This window comes from Lissotriton vulgaris, chromosome 5 (assembly GCF_964263255.1).
Source record: "Lissotriton vulgaris chromosome 5, aLisVul1.2, whole genome shotgun sequence".
Taxonomy (NCBI): domain Eukaryota; kingdom Metazoa; phylum Chordata; class Amphibia; order Caudata; family Salamandridae; genus Lissotriton; species Lissotriton vulgaris.
In genome coordinates, this window is record NC_141693.1 from 1,236,167,728 (window position 1) to 1,236,187,589 (window position 19,862).

Below are 19,862 nucleotides of genomic sequence, written 5' to 3' on the forward strand. Positions count from 1 at the left end.
GCTCCATCTGCAAATTGGGTAGAAACAAAACCAAAGTCAAAGTCAAAGTCAAAAAGTTTTTATTTGTACTGGTACTCAACCGAGGACCACAAATATAATTCAACATATACATAGTAAAAAAGTTTGTCAGTTTCTCAGTACAGAGCTAAAAACAGTTTCAGAAATTTGTACAAATTATAGCAGGTAAATTCATTCGGGGGTTGTTTACATAGACTAATAAGGTCTTTCTTCGACTGAATTCTGCTAGAATGATAAATAGGCTCAAGAAATCTTGTGCGAGCTGACGTTACATTCTGGTTCGGACATATAAATAACAAGTGCTCTAGAGTCTGGTCGCCGCCTGCGCACAAAGTACATAAAGGCGATCCACCCGGAAGCCATCTTGAAGTATATGAAAGTACAGGAAGGATACCCAGTCGAAGCATGGCAATTGTTCTCCTTGCACCGTGGGTCAAGGTTAATTTGATATAGGATCGGCACTGTTTGTATTCTAGTGTATCGACAAAAGATTTATAAGTAGGTAGTTTACTACAGTGCTTAAAGAAACAAAACCAAATCTTGCAGCATAAATATCAACCACCATCAAATTAAAGACTGGATCAACTGCGAGGGTACGTTTGTGATAAATGTAATCTTCTGCCTCTGTGAACAGGCATACATTGACAGCACTATACGCCCACTTAAACAGAGGATCCAGGAGAACTACAGAAACATACAGAAATCAGACACAAAACACCCACTGGTTAATCACTTTATCACCAATCACCAACACTAACAAACCTTCACCTCTCTAGGTCTTGCAAAACAAAAGAAAAACGCCAGAGGGGTAATCAAGAACTTGCCCTCCGAAAACGTGAAAGCAAACTAATCTTGAAGTTCAACACCATGGAAAATGGCCTAAAAAATATGCTGAACTGCACACCCGACTCTTATAAGACATATAAGTCTATCAACAGACCAATGTTTATTCAACTCTGCCATGACACATAAAGTCACCAGATTGACATTGAAATGCACCCTTCTTATGGATATTTCAAAGCTATATCCTAACATTTTTCAGACTTTTGCCAGGATATAAAAGGTTACCAGATTGCCATGGCAATATACACTGCGCATTGATACTTGGAAGTTATACTGGACTGTACCTCTCAACATGATTCTGAACGGTTCAATAATGTATTTCCTCATGTTCCTCTCCCCTCTACGTACCTCTTCCATAAGACTAGTACAGCCTCACTATGACAGTTCCAAGATCATTATCCCCACTCCATTTATGAGAGCCTTTAGGTGCTCCCGCTAAACCACCTGGAAACAATTAAATACAACAACTGAATTTCCTTTATCACTGTCCTACTACTTTCTTGATCCATCACGTACTGTTGAAGAAAGAAAGCCACGTGTCCCACAAAGCAATTGGACAAGTTTATCCATTAACAGTAAAACTTCAATCTACAGGTAACCGCTTTAGGGACCACCTCGATTTCCAATTGGCACAAGTCAAGAACCAAAAACACACTGTTTGACATGACTGTCTTTCTGACACTTCCCACACCTTAAACATGATTGTTTTATAATCTTCGCTTACTGATTAATGACTTGTCCCCTTTGTCCAAAGAGTACTTTCTGACACTTCTCACACCTTAACTATGCTTGCTTTATAATCATCGCTTACAAATTAAGGACCCATCCCTTCAACCAAAGAGCACTCCATATTTGTTGCTATCAAACGGTATTCTCACAAATAATGCCAATAACATTGACATTTGGTTGAATCTACTACTACTTTTCTTCAGCAGATCCTAACAGAGGCACCAGCCTAAAAGTGAGCCTACTGTGCTATTCTCAATCACACCATTAGAATAATAGAGATTAAAGAAGGACTTAAGTGAAGTTGTAATAAAATGGCGCCCGACAGGGATGTAACTTCGCTGATGAACACAGAACCACAGAGAACTCTTAGAGAGCATTCAATCACTTTTGGTAAGCCTGCACGCTTTTCAAGCACAAATGGTAGGTTAACATGTCAAGCATGTCATACAAATGTGGATTAAATATAGTAGCACTGACTTAGACCAATTGTAATTAGAATGCGTTTAAGCTCAAAGTACCCAACGGTAGTTGCAGCCCTACCGCGCTAACAATTGCTTGGGAATGCAGATTCATGAACACTGACTACTTACTTTTAATTATTTTTCTGTATGCTTTTGCCCATACAAATAAGTGCACCAGAACTTCCTGGCTATCAAGCAAATGTTATAACTATTACGCATTTACTCGCACAGTTTAAAATGAGAGCAGCATGTAGACCGGTGTCCTACTTAGACCACATATTTGATCAAATGCGCTTACGTCCTTAATGACTTTGTATTCAGGACTTGCGATCTATGGATAATGCTGACCTGATTATTAAATATTCCATCAGTAACAATTATTAACCTTCTTTACTCATTGTCACTACTAAGCATAAGGAACTATTGTACCTGTTTTCCCCTAATCCCTCATTTGAGGTCCTGTTAACGAACACCTTTTCATGTCGTTATAATTTCCTTTACTCACAAGTCATGTGGTGATCCCTTCCTTGGGTCAACATCCCCCTATCCTTAGCATAATAAGTAGTTATAAAACGTATTACAAAATGGCTTCATGCTTTTTGATTTATTTAGTCTTGAAAAAAGCCCTAGGTTTGCATGTATCGGCATGGCAAAACACTTGTTGGCTATACATTCTTCACAAAAGAAAGTTTGAACAACAATAAAATCACTGAACTAGGATGATCTTTGTGTATGGATTAAATACTTCTCACATCAAAATAGGCCTAACCAATCTTGACGGTACAATTTTGGGAAAATTAAATAACAATAAAATCTATGGAGAACACACACATCTCTCTTTCAGCAAATTTCAATAAGAAGTGTAGTTGGCCCTTCCCTCATATGAGTGTCCTTAGATCCACCACACCAAAAGCAAGCACCTCAAACAACAGCTATAGAGTGACAGGCCTAGAGTGTGTCGAGCCTCTCACAGTTATCTCCAGTCTAAGTCCAGTTGCCAATTTTCAGCTAATTACTTACAGGAAAAGGCATCTTGCAGCTTATTGTCTCCCTGTAGCCACACAGAGGTCAGACAACTTAACCTTGGAGCCCCTGTTTTTCTCCTGGGTTCAAGACGGAGCAGGTCCAGTCCTTCAGGGAGTCCGTCAGGGATCCTCTCAGGTCACAGACAGCATGTACAGTCCTCTTCTGATCTTCTGCAGGCCCAGAAAGTGTTCTGAAGTGGGTGCCTGAAGACACCACATTAAGGCCTGATAACACTAGAGGATGGGGTGACTCCTGCCCCCTCTCTGAAACACTTCCCAGGGCCAACCCTACCTTATTTTTCAGCAATTCCTGTTTGCTTATTGCAAACAACCCCAAAATACAAGGTGTCATGGTGTTTTCAAGATGGCGAAAGTCTTCGGCCAAACAACACTTGAGCACTGAAGGGGGATGGGGTGTATGAGGAGTGTACTATGATAATTCTAGTGTCATCAGACATCTAACACTAACATTCAGTTTGGAGCAGGGACTGTGCCCAAAACAAATCAAGAGACAGAAATATGGTAGGACAAAAGCAAGGTCCTCCAGCATCCAGAGAGTGGGTACATAAGAATTGTCTTAGCATTCTGTTCTCTCCCTTTCAAGTCGGCCACAAGTGTTATGTGTGAACCCAGCAGACCAGTCAAGTAGGATTTGACACTGTGGTGTCAAAAAGTATGCCACAGCCCCCACCCTGCATATTCTAGGGAGTTCATAAGAATCTGCCTGTTTAGGGCAGCCTATTGTTTGTGCGTTAAAGGCATTTTGACACCTTTTTCACACCTATTATAGGACACTAACTGGCTGCAAATTAGCCCCCAGGAACCTCAGGCAGGGAAAAGGTAGCTTTCTACAAGTTCATTTTCCTTAATATATATATTTTTTTTAAACTGACAACACCATTGAGCTGGACTTTAATAATTATAAAAATGTGTTGTTTCATTATTTTTCTAGTTGGTCCGGTTCTTGATTTTCTACATAGGACAACTGGGCCTGCACAGTAAAAATAGATTTTGGGTGCTAGTCAATGTAGGGACTTTTAAACTTAATATTTGTACAAATCTTACTTTTAAATACAATGCACCCTGTCTTATGAGCTACGATGCCTACATAGGAGTGACTTATTAATCATTAAAAGGAAGGTTGTATCTGACAAAATGGGAATATTTCAAGTGCTCACAGTGCATGCTTTGCACAGTTACAGTCAGGCTTCAGTGGTAGGCCTAAAGCAATGTTTGCCTTGCCACTATTATAGATGGCACTGTTGGTGCTGCTGTCTCTAAGGGAATTTTATTTCCAGGTCCTTGGTTACATTTTCTACCGCATACTAGGGACTTACAGCAAAGCTAAATATGCCAACAAGGAATATGCCATTTTGACCATGTTTAAAAGGAGAGCACAGGCGCCTTTACACTGATTAGCAGTGTTAAGGCGCACAGAGTTCAAAAGCCAGCGAAAATAAAGGGTCTAGGAATTAGTCAAAAATCCTGGGTGAGAATGCAGAATTAGGAAATTTCCTAAAGCGCATAATTACATGAAGTGGCGTGATGGCATAGTTTCAGGAATTTGATTTAACAAGAGTAATACAAAATTCCTGATATTATGTGATTTTTGCCAGTGTCTTAGTCCAGGCAGTTAATCCCTGGGTGCCAGAATAGGGTAGGTTTACAGTGTTCTGTCAGCAGAGGGCCTCAGGACCTGCTCTCTCACCAGTCCTGAATCACAGTAAGTGCAGAGCTCAGAGTCCCAGAAGATCCATTTCTGTAGTGAGGGAAGCAAACTCACGCAGAAGCGATTCCACTGTTTTCTTTTTGATTGGAACCAACAAATGGTTTTATCAAAACAGGAAATGAATTTAGCATGTTGTGTTTGGGCTTTGTGTGAACACTGTTCCTCAAAATATTCTAGCATGGTGTCCTCTGCCCACTTCTGTCAAGAATGGAAGTGGCAGCCCAAAAAACAAGCATTGAAAATGCAATAGGTCTAGCCTTTGATTAAGTTAAAGCCCTTTGCTTTGCTAATGGCAATGTATAAGTAAAGCAAATGGCTTTAACTTAATGAAAGGTGAGACCAAATGTTAGTCAGTGTCAGTGTGTGTCAGTCATGTCAGTGTCAGTCATGTCAGTGTCAGTCATGTCAGTCATGTCAGTGTCAGTCATGTCAGTGTCAGTCAGTGTCAGACATGTCAGTGTCAGTCAGTGCCAGTCGGTGTCAGTCAGTCAGTGTCAGTCAATTTCAGTCAGTTTCAGTCAGTGTCAGTCAGTTTCAGTCAGTGTCAGTCAGTTTTAGTCAGTGTCAGTCAGTTTTAGTCAGTGTCAGTTAGTGCCAGTCAGTCAGTGCCAGTCAGTCAGTGTCAGTCAGTCAGAGTCAGTCAGTCATTGTCAGTCAGTCAGTATCAGTCAGTGTCAGTCAGTGCCAGTCAGTGCCATTCAGTCAGTGTCAGTCTGTGTCAGTCAGTCAGTGTCAGTCATGTCAGTCAGTGTCAGCCAGTCTGTGTCAGTCAGTCAGTGTCAGAGTCACTCAGACAGTCAGAGTCAGTCAGTCAGTGTCAGTCAGTCAGTGTCAGTCAGTCAGAATCAGTCAGTGTCAGTCAGTCAGTATCAGTCAGTCAGTGTCAGTCAGTCATTGTCTGTCAGTCAGGGTGGGGTTTCTCTATAAATGAACCCCACCCTGCAGCTCTTTAGCTTTCAACTTCTTAAGCTAAAATGTGAGCGCCGCAATTGCTAAAAAGTAATGCGACAAATGATGTGCACGCGGGTATTCACCCCTTTACTGGCAGCGTGATACTCTGTGGACTTTTTTTTCGCCACCAGTAAAGGCAGTCCCCGCGTGCACATCTTCTGTCCCTCCCCTTGTTTTACAAGGCGATCTCCAACACGCGTGAGTGTGTCATGGATACTCGCGGATGCATTCACCCCTTAGTCATGGACTCCGGGCTGCCCAATTTACAACTGCGATTAAAACGCTTAGAGGTGACTGAGTTCATGTGGTTAGACGATATCCGCGAAACATCTATCGAAGTTATTTTACACAAGTATGGAATCAGACAGAACACATTCAAACACGAAACCACAGGTTGGTTCACACAGGTCCACAGAGCCGATCACAGACATACTAACACAAAGACGTACGTGCTGAAATGAAGACATGTAAACAGTGGATAGCTGCCTTGGGCTATAATTTAAGGATGAGAAATGGAGAGCCCCTTTTGGGTAGGAAAAGACAGTCATCATGTGGATGCAGTCTGCCCCCCACAGCCTTGGGCCACTGCACCTGGTGCACTAATGATAGTAACGAACCTAGGAACTGCACAACATGCTCCTTGCACGAGCATATGTCATGACAGACCACAACAATACCAAGGCTGAATCTTTTATTTGTTGTATGGAGCTTGTATGATTAATATATCATGAAACACATTATAAAACACAGACACACACACTCACACCTTACCCCACCCCCCCACGCCACCCCACCCCACCGACAGGCCCGGGCACATTGTTAACTCGCAGAGGCGTTAAGACTCACGCACTGACACACCACCGTCAGACCACTGACACACGTAGGCTTGTGTAAAGTGTATTACACAAATCAACATTGAGACACATAGCTTCAGAAGATAGAGAATAATTGTGCAAGCACAGAAGGGGGTAGTAATAAAAAAAGAAACGCCGACCTGTCGGGAGAGGAAAAGGGGTAGTTGGCGGCGATTGCAGAGGATACGCAGCAAAGGAAGCTGTAAATGTTGGAAACAACGGAGTGCCCGCAGCGGACACGCACAGGAAGAGGCCGGAGATTTGGGGGGCGAGTCTAGGCAGCTGCTGATGATGCGGCATGCCCCTGAGGCGCATCCCTCCTCCAGCCATCACCTGCTTGAGATGCCAGCGACAATGTGTGCCCTGGTGCTCAGCTCCTGCTGTTTGGAAGAGGGAGGGGGCTCAGTACACCCACCTCGGCGAAGGCAGCCTCTGCTCTGAGTGTCTGCAGCTGAGATAGAGGAGGAGGATCTTTGTGAACCGAGGGAGAGGGGGGCGCTGCCAGGGAGAGGAACCTCATACCCAGGAGAGGCCTGCCAAGGATGGAGGTCTGATTCCCGGGCAAGGCCTGCATAGGGAATAGCCCGGGAAGCGAGAGAGACACTGCCACAAATCAGCCCCGTGAATCAACTTTTAAACATAGGAGTGATCGCTTTAGGCAACATCAAGAGTGCACAGAAGAGCCCGTTCGTAGCTGTTAGGGCCTTAAAGAAGCAAGCATGGCCACTCAGTCACCTAAAGCAATAACGCCTGACAATTTCTGGATGGCAGGAAGACGGGCATGCATGTGCGTCCCAAAAGTGAAAGAGGACCGCGCTTTCTGTTCGTCGCAAATGATCTCTTGTCTTTATGGGCCATGTGTTTGAAACACATGGGCCCATAAAGATAAGAAAGCTTTCACTGCAGAAGGAAGGCAGACGAACCTGTCCAAGTGGGCCGTCTGTAAAAGAGAAAAGTCAACGTCACAAAAAGCTCTTTCCCAATGGCTGGCCACCGTTTATCATAAATGGTGACGCCGGTCAATGGGAAAGAGGGACGGGGCTTAAAGCCTGTTGTTACTGAAATTCCTCCAAAACATAAAATCTCACCGAGCGAGCTGCGCATGGGCGCAGCCACGCCAGCCGAGACCTAAAAACTTCATTTCAGGACTCTGGGGCAATCTGACAGTCAGGTCAAATGCCAAACACCAATTCCTGAGCCCGTCTATCCCAGCGACATTGTATATCATTCTTTCCAAATAAATCTTCTGAAACCGAGCACGCGGTTCTCACTTCAAGGAGGGTGACGTGAAGACCTATATTATGTTTGACATTCTAGACCAGTCTTGTTTTGTATCTAACAAACATGGTACATTGTGGCACATCCTACTAAAGGGAACGTGAAACTCCATGTTCCAAAAGACAAACTCTCATATTACAGTGCTGGTTTAATGTGTCTCTGTTGACTTGATACCACTTTAATTCTTTACTTTCCACATCACCAGCCTCAGGCCATCTCCACCCTATTTTATTTTCTTCATTGTTGAATTACTTCCATCCTTGATGCTAACACTTTACCGTATCTTGCTGCACCCTGCCCGTGGACTGCCTGACCTGAAAGGGAGGGAGTCTCATGCCAGATACTCCTCTGCAACCCTGCACCTCCCAGAGCATGAAGTTGTTTACGCTTTTAACCTGGCATGAACACGTAGGCTCTAATTTGAAGGTCTCATTGATATGCACTGGACTAGAGAAATCAGAGGTATGCTTTTCTAAAAGGTGTGAAATGGTAGATGAACTGTTCTAATGTGGTTCACTTGAGAGCTCTGTGTGTCAACCTCGGCAGGGTACGCTTTGTTGAATCTTCATTATTACTGCTTAGTCCTCCTTTCATGTAACATATGAATGGATCGCCCCTATCCCCAGGCAATTCGTCTGCCATCTAATTAATCTAAGACTTAGGGCCTTATTATGACTTTGGCTGTCTCGGAGCAGGACCATCATGCTGCTGCCCTGCTCTGAGACCTCCAAAGACATTAGGGACCGCCCGCCAGAATATGACTTATTTTTGCTCTGGCGGGCAGTTCTTTGGCGGTCCCACTACGGTGCCGTTGAAAAAGGCACAGCAATCGGAATGTCAAAGGCAGGTCCTGCAGGGCATGAACTGTTAAGTCTATGCCCTGCAGGAACTGGGGATGCATGCACACCGGGACAAAACATGTGCCCCCTGCATGCACCCGATGGCGCAGAGGCAACAGGGGCCCTGTAGTGCCTCCTTTGTTTCCTCACTGCCACACTTTTTAATGGTGGTTTCACCGCCATAAAAAGTGTGTCGGTGAGGAAACTCATAATATGTTTAGTGGGGTGCAGCAGCCCCGCCAAGCTTATTGGTGCATCACGTCCACCGCAACACCAACAGGGTTTGCAGTGATCCCAAGGTGGCCCGACCGCCCTGGTCATATTAGGGTGGTCGGAAGCACTGAAAAGTTCCAGGTACAGCATATAATAGTAAGATGAGATGTGTTTCGGTTATTCAAAAGCCTTTTTTAAATTTAACAAAACGCCATTTTGAGTGTTGTATTTATACTCGTGATACGAAGGAAATAAAGAAAATGTTTCCACAGTACTCTGTAGATTTCTGCAGACTTCAAGTACAGGCTCTCTTTTACTGGAAGAGGTTTTGTGAGAGTTGTAGCCGCTAGCAGCAACACCTTTTTCCTTGCACCGCCTGCGTTCAGCTGCATGCCAGTGTACAGCAACTTTCAAGAACACCAAAGGAGTAGTGTAAGCTCAGTGTAGTGAAGGCCCACTACTTCCTCATTATCAAGCCCCCAGATAAGGGTGCCAACATTATCATCATAGATAAGACACATTATATTAAAGAAGCCAATAAGCAATTGAATGTCAAAGACTACTATGAGGTGCTCAAGAAGAATCCGATCGACAAACATCAAATTGAATATCATAGTAACTCAAACTTTTGCTTGATCAGGGGCTTTTATCATTTGATGAATATGCCTATCTCAAGGTTGACCATCCCCGGAACCCGGTCATTTATTTCTTTCCAATAATACATAAGGACAGAAGAAACCCGCCAGGGAGACCTATAGTGAGCGTGGTTGGTACTATACGGTTTTTTGATCTCTTTGTATGTGAACATGTGTCTAGCCTGCTTTCATATATTCAAGACACCAATGATTCTCTATGGGGAAGTCGCCAGTAGGTAGTTATAGTTACAACCTAGTTTCAATAGGAAAAGCATTTTTTGATTTGCTTATAACTTTGGCGTCGTTTAACGAATCTTTATGAAATTTTCCAAAAACTTGCACTTTTTAGGTCAGCTCCTATCTTTAAAGTTTGGGGTGATTCATCAAGCGGGGGCTGAGAAAAAAGGGGATCCCAAAACATTTTTTTCTCATGTTAATTTCCATAGGAAATTTTGCGACGAGCTACAGCCCAAACTGCTGAATTGCCCCAAATTTTGCAGAAAGGTAGAGCTTGGTTCAGAAAGCGACCTTTTTTTAAATGGTGTAAATCTATCAGGACTCAAAGGGAATTAATCCCCCAACTTAAAACGCGACAGGCGGTGCGTTTGCACAGTGGTGAAAGTAGGGGGTGGGCCTGACATAGCAAGGGTGCAAACGCACCCACTGGCGCATTGTAAATTGGGGTATTAAGTCCCCTTCAATCCTGAGGGTCCCTGGGGGTCAACTAGCCCACCAGGTACTTCCAGTATGCGCCAGGGAGCAGTGTTGCAGAGGTGTTGAGAGGCCATGCCCCTTTTTACACCTCTCTGCAACGCAGCTCTGTAGCGCTTAATGGAGGTAGCTGGTGGGCTAGTTGGCTCCCAGGAACCCTCAGCACTCAAGGGGATTTAATCCCTCAATTTACAACGATCTAGGAGGCGCGTTTGCACAGTGGTGCAGGGAGGGTGTGCGGCCTGATGTGACAAGTGTGCAAATGCGCCCTGTGGCACGTTTTAAGTTGGGGAGTTAAGTCCCCTTGAATACTGAGGGTCCCTGGGGACCAACTAGCCCACCAAGTACCTCCAGTATGTGCCAGGGAGCTGCTTTGCAGAGAGGTGTTCAGAGGCCACACCCCTTTTTACACCTCTCTGCAACGCAGCTCTGTGGCGCTAACTGGAGGTACCTGGTAGGCTAGTTGGCCCCCAGGGACCATCAGGACTCAAGTGGAATTAATCCCCCAACTTAAAATGTGCCGGGAGCGCGTTTGCACAGTGGGGAAGGGAGGGAGCAGGCCTGACGTAGCAAGTGTGCATACACATCCCCTGGCACATTGTAAATTAGCGGATTAAGTCCAATTCAATCCTGAGGGTCCCTGGGGGTGAACTAGCCCACCAGGTACTTCCATTATGCGCCAGGGAGCAGTGTTGCAGAGGTGTTGAGAGGCCATGCCCCGTTTTACACCTCTCTGCAACGCAGCTTTGTGGTGCTTAGTGGAGGTAGCTGGTGGGCTAATTGGCCCCAATGGACCCTCAGGACTCAACGGGATTTAATCCCCCAATTTACAATGCTCCAGGGGGTGCGTTTGAACAGTGGTGTAGGTAGAGGGCGTGGCCTGTTGTGACAAGTGTGCAAACGTGCCCTGTGGTGGGTTTTAAGTTGGGGGATTAAGTCCCCTTAAATCCTGAGGGTCCATGGGGGCCAACTAACTCACCAGTTACCTCCTGTAAGCGCCAGGGAGCTGTATTGCAGAAAGGTGGTCCAAGGGCCCGCCCCTTTTTACACCACTCTGCAACGCAGCTCTGTGGCACTTACTGGAGGTCACTGGTGGTCTAGTTGGCCCCCAGGGACCCTCAGGACTCAAGGGGACTTAATCCCCCAATTTACAACGCACCAGGGGGTGCGTTTGCACACTTGTCACATCAGGCACTATCTCATGGCAAATACAGAGGAGGTCATGCTAATCACAGGGGTACCACAATGCATAGTGTTCCCTAGTGTATGTAGGTGTTTTCAAAGTGTCTTTTAGCACAGTTGGGGGCACAGGAGGACTTCCTGCTCCTCTGTTGGTTCGATCTGCACATCTCTTGCTTCTTCCTGCACATATGTTTGTCTTTTTGGACTTCTGTTGACGCTTTCAGCATTTGTCTTGCTTTTTTCTGCTCTTTTCTTCCTCTTTCTTTACATGTCATACCTTTGTAGGCATAGTTAGAAATTAGCATTTAAAAAACCATTGAAATTCACTGAAAAAAACATAGGTTTCAGGGACTTTATAGTTACAAATTAGCATTTAAAAAACCTTTGAAATTCACTGAAAAAACCATAAGTTTCAGGGACGGTATAGTTAGTTGGACATTTTACTCATACAATACCATAGAAATTCCACTGTTATAGTTAGTTGAGCTAACTATAACTTGCGCCCCCGCAATGCACTGCTGATGGCGTCACATATTACATCATTCATGACATGGTCAGTGACATCACTGATGACATCACTGATGACATCTCAAATGACATCACTGATGACATCATCCAAGTGATAATCTGATGCACCTCCTCACAGCCTAATATAACCTTTGATACACCCCCTGTAAAATACAGAGTACCATTTTCAAAACAATAGAGACACCAATACCAGTTGCTACAAACACACTCACTAATTCCTAGGTCTACAGACACATGCACTCATTCACTCATACAACCATTCATACATGTAGTCACTGATCAATACAACACTATCATATGCACTCATACACCTATACAGACACTCACACTCCACCACTCATCCTAGTCAGTCATGCACTCATCGTAGTCAGTCATAGAAAGAATGAATCATAGTTTCATTTACTCACCTTAACAGTTATACACACACACCACCTCATTTATTCATACAGATACTAACGCTGGCTGCGGAGGAACTCCTTGCAGTTCAATGGTGGAAAAACTGAGGTGCTTTTATGGTCTCCTGCAAGGCCTTCCACATATTCTCTGTTGGAGTTTAGACTCAGTCCGGAGGAGGATCCACTGATTCCGGCCAATACGGTGCGGAATCTGGGGGTCCTAATAGACAAGAACCTCCAGCTGGAGTCGCAGGCAACTAAGACAGCTAATGTCTGCTTTGGCTTGTTACGCCTGCTACGTCGAATACTTCCCATCCTACCAAGAGATCTGCGCTCTCTGGTAGTGAGCAGCACAGTGTTGAGCAGACTGGACTACTGCAACTCCCTATATGTAGGAGCTCCCAGTACATCTTTCAGGGGCTGCAAAGAGTCCAGTTTGCAGCGGCAAAACTGGTGCTGAGTTTGCGACCCCATTCGTCCTCCACTTCCGCATTGAGAAAGCTTCATTGGCTACCAATTAGGGAAAGGGTTCTTTTCAAGTCACTTTGCCAGGTGTTCAGAGCCTCACATGAGATGGGCCCAATTCCATTACAGGAAAGATTTTCCTGGGACCTTCCTCAGAGACAGCTCCTGTCCTCGGGTACCGGGTTGCTGGCAGTTACAAAATGTAAACGCTCTCGGATGGGGGGGAGGGCTTTCAGCGTGGTAGGGGCACAGTTGTGGAACAAGCTGCCACAAAGAATCAGACAGAGTGTTTCACTAATCGAATTCAGGAAAAGCCTGAAAACGTGGCTATTTCCGAAACTCTGATCCACACACTCGATCTTTCTGTTAACCATCAAGCTGACCAAATGCTTTGATATCTGAAGCGCCAGGATACCCGTAGGGTGGCAGTAGCACTATACAAGCATAGATACAATACAATACAACGCATACTTACTCTCTTACAAAATCACTAATACAAGTATACACTCATCCATACAGCCACTCTCACAATCACTGACTCTCACATATAGTCATTTATATACTCCAACTCTTTTACATATGTAGTTACTTGGACATGTACCACTGAGACATCCATTCTCTCACCAACACACCCATACACACACTCACCCCCCCATACAGCTGTTTCCACATGAACTCTTAAAGTCATACACCCAGTGAATCAACCACTCACACATCTATGCACAGAGTTGCACACCTCTCACCCACCCACACACACACGCAGTCTCCCATACAAATACTCAGGCAACCAATCAATAACCCATATGTAGCTCCTGACCAACACATACAGCAGCTTATACAACAACATACATACTGATACAGACATTCAGACAGTTTAGTCACTAATCCATCAGTAAGACACATTTAATCACTCACTTATACAGTCAGTCACGCACCTACTAAATCCTTCATCCAGACACTTATACACCCACTTATTCTTCAATACACCTTGGCATATATATAAAACATATTTAAACTTTACAGAAACACACATTCACTGGATGATGTCATCAGTGATGTAATTTGAGGTGTCATCAGTGATGTCATTAGTGATGTCACTGACAATGTCATGAATGATGTAATATGAGACGTCATCAGCAGTGCATTGCGGGGGCGCGAGTTACAGTTAGCTCAACTAACTATAACGGCGGAATTTCTATGGTTTTGTATGAGTGAAATGTCCAACTAACTATAACGTCCCTGAAACCTATGGTTTTTTCAGTGAATATATATGTATAGATAGATAGAGAGAGAGAGAGAGAGAGAGAGAGAGAGAGAGAGAGAGAGAGAAATTTAGATATAGATGTATTTATTATTTAATTAATGTTTTATTGCAAGATCCTAGCAGACAGCAAACAGCGAAGAAGAGAGTCTAGCAATAATTATTATAGTACAATCAGGGGAGGCTCCTCTGTACTGGAGGAGGAGCGCCGTCTCCCCACTAGATGTGGAAAAATAAAATGATAATAAAAGCATTTTATTATCATTATATTTGTCTGTCTAACAGCTGAGGACGCGAGTCTTCAGCGGGGTGGGAACAGGCCAAGAAATCCTGTTCAAAAAGCATAGCAGGGGGAGGTGTGGTGGGCCGTTTTAAGTGTGCATGTCCGTTTGGCCGGCTGTTTTAGGGCAGCCAAACACTTATGTTTCTCCAACCTGGCTGTGTTGCACAGCCGGGTTGGAAAAACACCCTAGGCTCCAATGCACTGTCTGAGCGGCAAACGAAGCTGCTCAGACCAACCTCAGTGCTTCTCTAATGCTGGAAATTGTATTCCCAGCATGAGAGAAGTGCTGGCATTTTGCATCTAGGAGCCTGTGCAGTCGGAGTCCAGGATCGGAGGGGCGCAGCAAGCCGGCAGCTGTTGGAGCGGTAGGTAAGTGTAATTTTAATTATTTATAAATGTCTGTTTAGTTTTAATTGTATTCCCCCCCCCCGCCCACCACTAAGCAATTATAGCAGCCACTACTGAGTACAATAGTCTTCTCCTAGAGTTTGCCAGAGGCAGTAACCAACATCAAAATCCTTCCCAACCAAGATAATGTGTGACACTTCTTGTAACAAATACCTATCTGTAGGTTTTATGAGAATAATATTAAAAACATGTCTGGTGACTTTAACATATGCTTATCACCATCATTATGTCAGGCCTACTGCATTTATCATAACTTTTCATAATAAATAGATCAGAACAATGACATCAGAAATATATTTTCCTAATGAACCAATCACCTGTTATCACAGGCTTGTCACCGTAAAAAACTGAGGCCTCCTGTTCAGAGCACAGTCTTTCCCACAAGACAACTATCATGCATACAGCCATAATCTAACATAGCATATGAAATTACAGTGGGAGAAAAATGCTATCTTTCCTAACAGGGCTTACCAATGGCAGTGCAAATCTTCTATGCCATTGGTTTGTCTGTGAGGGTACCCAGCAGCGAAACCCTTGCCTGTTACGGTAATCTGTGACATTTCAAGACAAATTTGCCTATCGGTAGGTTTTATTTCAGAGTAATAGCAATCCACCCTTACATGCCTTTGTCATGTGTGCACTCCTGAAAGTTCAAGCTCAGTTAGCCATGCTGCTGCAATCTCAGGCGGCCAAATAAATAAATAAAATAATCACTGCAGTGTGGAGGGGAAGCACTTTTTTTTCCTGTGGAAGCACAAAACTTAAGCCCAATCACTACCAACATGTGGGCGCAGCCAAAGCCCCTCTTTGTAGTACTCCTGAAAGCTCTTTTGCAGGTTGATCACATTACATCTGGCGACTGCTGCGCTTTCAGGCCAGGCCGAAAACTGTATTGCAGTGAAAAATATGCTACTGCAAAACGGGCATAAAGATAGTGTTTAAAGGCTTAAAGTGCTTTCAAAAGTTATACTTATAGTAATATGCAATCAGCCTGTACCACCTGCCCACCTTTTAAGGTGTGCATTAAAAGGCAGCATTCCAGATCTGCTAACACCTTTATAATACCTCGCAGAAAGAATAACTGTGTTGTATTTCTTCCATGTAGGAGAGAGCCCTGCGGAGAAGGCTTGTTTGTTCTCTGCCTGTCTGACCCTGCTCTGGCTTCACAGCACAGGAGGCCAGCGCCATTAAAGGGATTTTTAAACAAAAAACAAAAAAAGTATAGGACTGTTCTGGCGAAATGAAAACAGCTTGAGACTGTCGTTTCCTGACGATAAATCCTACTCCGTCCTGTAGCCTCGGGACTCTGCGGGCTGCAATCACACCCATGCACGCTGTGCGTGTTGTTGTGAATCAAAGTTGGCAAGGGTTTATTAATAGCCCAGCCTGGTAGTGTATGTGTTTTTTACGGTTGGGGGAAGGGGTAGGAGCTGTTCTCTGGTGCTCGCCAGATTATCTCTATTCAGTACATCAAAGGCTAGAAGGGCAACCTGTTGACACGTCTGTTTTTACTCATATCAGGGTCCCGGCGCCTGCTGGGGTGATACACAACTGTCTGCCACTCGAGAAGCACAGCAGGAAAGTGAGGGGGAGCTTCCAAAACACCTCCTGTTCCTTTGTAACACCGGGACACGGTGGAGCGGAAATGAAGGCGTCACCCCTGACCCGCCCCGGATCAACAATGCCCCCAGGGGCCAGAGCTGTATTACTAAACACTGTTAGTCGTACCGTGGTGGGATTAAATCAGTAGACAACATGGCGCAAGGCCACAACTCCCAGAATGCTTTAGGTTACTAGTTTATTAACTGAATGACCACGTCTAGACATGTAGCGTCTCCAGAACTATGGGCCGTTAAGCCAGCATACCACTCGTTTTATTTCACAAGATTTTTATTGAGATGTTTATACAAAATACAGACATCACGACCACAAAGTTCATTTATAAGAAGGAAGACTGCATCCAGAGGCGCTCTCCTCGCAACCCCCAGGACTGAGAGGGGCATGCCGGTAGGTGGGCATGTGTCCCTCGTCCTGGCGCTGCCAACTCCCTGAACACGAGCTGCAAGCACGTTAACTTGCTCCTTACTCAGCGGGGCAATGCCAGCCTCGGAACATGAGGCACAACAGTGCCAGCTTCGCACACTGCACCACAGCCAGAGTATTACACTGCGGACCACCAATGCCAGCTTCCCAGGCTGGCCTTGCCCACCAGAGCCAAGGGACCTGAAACTCCATCTCCTAAACAAATACTTTCAGGACCAACGTCAACTTACCTAGACTGCTATATCCGATTTGTCTCCTCTCTCCCTGGACATTCAAGCATAGAGGGTGACCGGACTATGTCATTCTCACCTGTTTCTTTGTATTGCTCTCTCCCCCTCCGCTGCACTGCATATTTATTTCCCATGCTGACTTTTTTTTCTTTGGTTTGCTTCCTTAATGCCGGCATACAATATAATGTAATGTCCTTCTGCTGGTTACTGTGTGTATGTAAAGCGCTCTGATACCTACGGGTTAAGCTAGCGCTATATAAAACTTTAAAAATTAAATAAAAAATAAAAGAGCGGATTTTAGGAGCACCGATCACATAATCTAGTTACACTGCACCCCACAACCTTCCTTAGCTGCTTGCCAGGTACCACCGAGGCCACCGGGTGAAACTACCCACCCGTGACAGCTGCACATCATCAGGCACTTGGTATCTGCTTCTCGCGCTGCCAGCAAATGCCAACTTCTCAGGCTGCCACCGGTCCTCAGATCACATGGCTAACCATTGACCAGTGCCAGTTTCAGCCACCAGCCACGGCCAGCCTGTGGCATTGTGCGCCGGGGTGACCTACACATAATGCCCCTCTCCCATGCTTCTCACAGAGCCCGTGCCCGCTCCTCACACCGGAGCTAAACTCTCACAGTGCCACCCGCTTCCTGCCTCTCAGACTGTTAGCCTCTGCTTCCCCCTTACCCAGCCCGCTCTCGCCGGCGAGAGGGGGTGAAGCCTTGATACACCCCAGCCCCTGGTCTCTGCAGCGCGTGCCGCAAGTACGGGCACGCTTCAAGGGAGCGCTCTGTTTTGCAACAGCCCGCAGTGCAGTCACATGTTGCTCTTGTGTTGCTGAGACTTTGGAATGTGTACCCTCCTGCGCTTTGCACAAGGTGCATTCAAGGTACCAGCCAGCACGCGGAGAACTTCTCGGGAACACCATGCTCGAGCAAGCAACCAGGCGTCGGCCACGGTTTCACCTTTTCTCACAAGACTGCTAGGTGCTAGCCTTGCACCTGAGGTACCTACGGCCGCAGAGACGACTGGAAGCACTTGTGTGCATCAGAGGACATGGATGAATGTCAGTCCAGGACCTCAACCCGAACACAGCTGGGCGGCCAGTGGGCAGGGGTCCGGCTCTCACTGCCGGACTGCAGAGTCTGCCATATGTCATGCTGTGCCTCTGAAAGGCCGGTGGGGATGGGGCAAAGTCATATATATATGCTGCCCTCCGTCTCACTTGCGGCTGACTACCCTGCTCTCTCCCCTCATGTAACTGTCTCGTACGAAATCTCCGCATAGAACCACACGTGTGTGACTGGTTTGGGCTCGACCCTAAAGGCATGTCAGGGGCAGCGGTCTCTTGCAATCTGAATTTGAAGCCTGTCACGTGAGAGACTCCACCAGCATTCGTTAGTCCCCCAGAGGCACGGGTCCGTCGAGGAATCTGCGCATAAGCCTCGCAGAGAGTGAGTCCAGCTCTGCCTGGGACGGAGAAAAAAACACACAGCAACCTGCACGTACTCCCGTCCACCACTTAAGACAGCTACTGACCACCACCTTCCTTGGCAAAAGGTACTCACCGTCGCAGGGTCGTCTTCCTCCTTAGTTCCTACGTGCAGGAGGATGAAGAAGATAAGCAGAGATGCAGCAAGCGCCGCGGAGCGCTTCAAGGAGCATCGCATGGCCGTGGGCAGCGCCCCTTCCTTCGGGGATTGTCACCAGGTCCGTTTCCTGCTCACAGCAATCCTAGGACGACAGGAAAGAGAGCGCAACCACATGGTGAACAGGGCACTGCCAGGCTCCTCTGTGGCGCAGCGAGCGGCACAACTGAACTTGGTCCGCCTGTTTCTTTTAAAGCTTCAGCCTGAGCCGCTCCCTTCCCCGAGCGGTGAGTGCACTACAAAAGAACGCCACACTGGGGCAGAGTTCCTCATCACGAAGGAGCACGCCTATGGAAACTCGGCTACAGGGGCGATGACACCGCAGGGGGCATGGGATGTTTGAAGTCGGCCTGGTGCCTCAGAGCCAGACTCGGCAAGCTCCACAGATGACCTTCAACATTTAGAATAGGTGCAGCACCGAGGCTAGGATTGCACAACACCAGTTGCGCGTGCATTCAGAACCTTTTTGAAGAGGTTGCATTCGTGTGCCTGTTTGAGCAGTATTACTCAGACTGTGCAGGGGCGTAACACAGGCCCCCCCGCATCCCACGCAGTGGGGGGGGGGGGGGGGCGAGCTGCAGGGGGGCCCCTTAGCACATTACTCTGTCGCTGTGCTGGAAAAAAGACTTCCTTTCCAGAGATTTAGAACAGTTGCCATGATGGAAAAAATAATGAAAAGGCAAACATGGGGGACAGAATAATTCATTTACGTTTCAGTAGATAAGGGTTTTGTTTGCTGTTTCAGACAAAAGCCCAACGACAGTTCACCAAATGTAGATCTTAAAACTATCTGGGCAAAAGTTAACTGGTTGTAGCTGGTGGGAATAGAACCTCGTGTATAATAAACTTTGAACCATTGAAGGAAGTAACAATTTTTCTTTGTTTTTTCATTTGTCTCTAAAGTGTACAGCAGTTTATGGAAAGTGTAGCGAGGGCAGAAATTCACATTTATGTAGAAAATGTCACTGTTGCACATCACGTTTTCAAATGCAGTTTTGCAACATAGGCCAGCCCGCCGATCGCTTCCCTGTGACATTAAAAAAGAATATTGCATGGTTATCACTTTGAGGACAAGGGAGGACCTATTCTTGTAATTTAACATTCAACAGAGATTCACAGCTGAAAATATG

At 45.7% G+C, this 19,862-nt stretch overlaps 1 protein-coding gene across 1 annotated transcript in view; it reads right to left on the minus strand.

The window, feature by feature from the left end:
- LOC147712386 (alpha-1,3-mannosyl-glycoprotein 4-beta-N-acetylglucosaminyltransferase C-like) overlaps positions 1–19,206 on the minus strand; it is a 158,982-nt gene extending 139,776 nt beyond the window's left edge. The window contains exon 1 of the mRNA XM_086923081.1: positions 18,652–19,206. Within this exon, the coding sequence (XP_086779207.1) occupies positions 18,652–18,753 (102 nt within the window). The 5' untranslated portion in view covers positions 18,754–19,206. The remainder of the gene's footprint in view (positions 1–18,651) is intronic.
- Positions 19,207–19,862: the final 656 nt, after the last annotated feature.